This window comes from Lupinus angustifolius, unplaced genomic scaffold (assembly GCF_001865875.1).
Source record: "Lupinus angustifolius cultivar Tanjil unplaced genomic scaffold, LupAngTanjil_v1.0 Scaffold_1498, whole genome shotgun sequence".
Taxonomy (NCBI): Eukaryota; Viridiplantae; Streptophyta; class Magnoliopsida; order Fabales; family Fabaceae; genus Lupinus; species Lupinus angustifolius.
The window spans coordinates 1-1,091 of NW_017728820.1; the positions used below are offsets into that span (position 1 = coordinate 1).

Consider the following 1,091-nt stretch of genomic DNA (forward strand, 5'->3'; position numbering starts at 1 on the left):
GTTAACACGATTTCTAGCTATGATGACCTACACAGTATAACATATGATCATATGTATAAGAAATATGATTATAATTTGGTAGCAATGGAAAATAGTAATTAAGAAACAATTTGAAGTCAAAAAATACCTGATCGTCCCAATTAGTTTTGTAAGTGATTATAACTAACACCACAGTTTGAACAAATGTTCCAAACAACATTCCAATCCAGATTCCCTATAGAAAAGTAATAAGTTTGTTCAATTGATAAATCAGTACAAAGTTAAAGTACATTTGAGACATTAGGTAAAATCATACCTTGACTTGCATATCAATTATTTTACCAAGCACAAGTCCTACAGGAATTCCTATAACATAATAACACCCTATGTTTACATATGCTACAATGCTTTGCCACCCAGCTCCAATAGCAACCCCTGTTAAAATGACAATATCATTTCCCTCATATTCTTTCAGATAATACATATGCATACATGAATCCTAAAATTACTAATTCAATGTATAGTTTTTATAAGTTTGTATAATGGGCGGCATAATGTACTAGGTTCCCACATAGTGGAGTATGGGGATGATAGATGCACACATCCTTACTTTCACAAGAGAAAGAAATTGTTTTCAGAATTTGAACCTATGACCTTCAGATCACAAGACAAACAATTACTAACCCTCTAGCTTTTATAAGTAAATAGATATGCATACATAAATCTTAAAATGACTAACTCAAAGTATAGTTGTTAGAAGTATATAAGGGGGGTCCAGTGCATGAAGTTCCCACATAGTAAGATTTAGGAATGGTAGATTTACACATCCTTACTTTCACAAGAGAAGTAACTGTTTTGAACCTCGAACTTCCAGGTCACAAGACAAAACAATCTTACAATTACGCTAATGATATTGGCCCTCTACTTTTATAAGTAAATACCATTGACAAATTAAATCACTTTTGTCATGAAAAAGGAATCAGGATTCAAATCTTAAACCTATCCATTAAATCAAGTCAAAAAGAGTAAATTTTGGAGAGATACCTGAGAGTACAGGTTGGACACTATTTAGAAGTATAGAGATTGACAACAAAGGTGACAAATCCCCAACA

At 32.3% G+C, this 1,091-nt stretch overlaps 1 protein-coding gene across 1 annotated transcript; it reads right to left on the bottom strand.

Annotated features, from left to right (window-relative positions):
- Positions 1 to 6: 6 nt before the first annotated feature.
- On the bottom strand, positions 7 to 1,087 carry LOC109341999 (protein DETOXIFICATION 22-like; the record flags this gene model as incomplete). The annotated part of the gene is made up of 4 exons (XM_019579952.1): positions 7 to 27; positions 128 to 214; positions 296 to 414; positions 1,024 to 1,087. Coding segments are annotated over 4 exons (291 nt in total), but the record flags the coding sequence as incomplete, so codon positions are not given.
- Between the last annotated feature and the right edge of the window lie 4 nt (positions 1,088 to 1,091).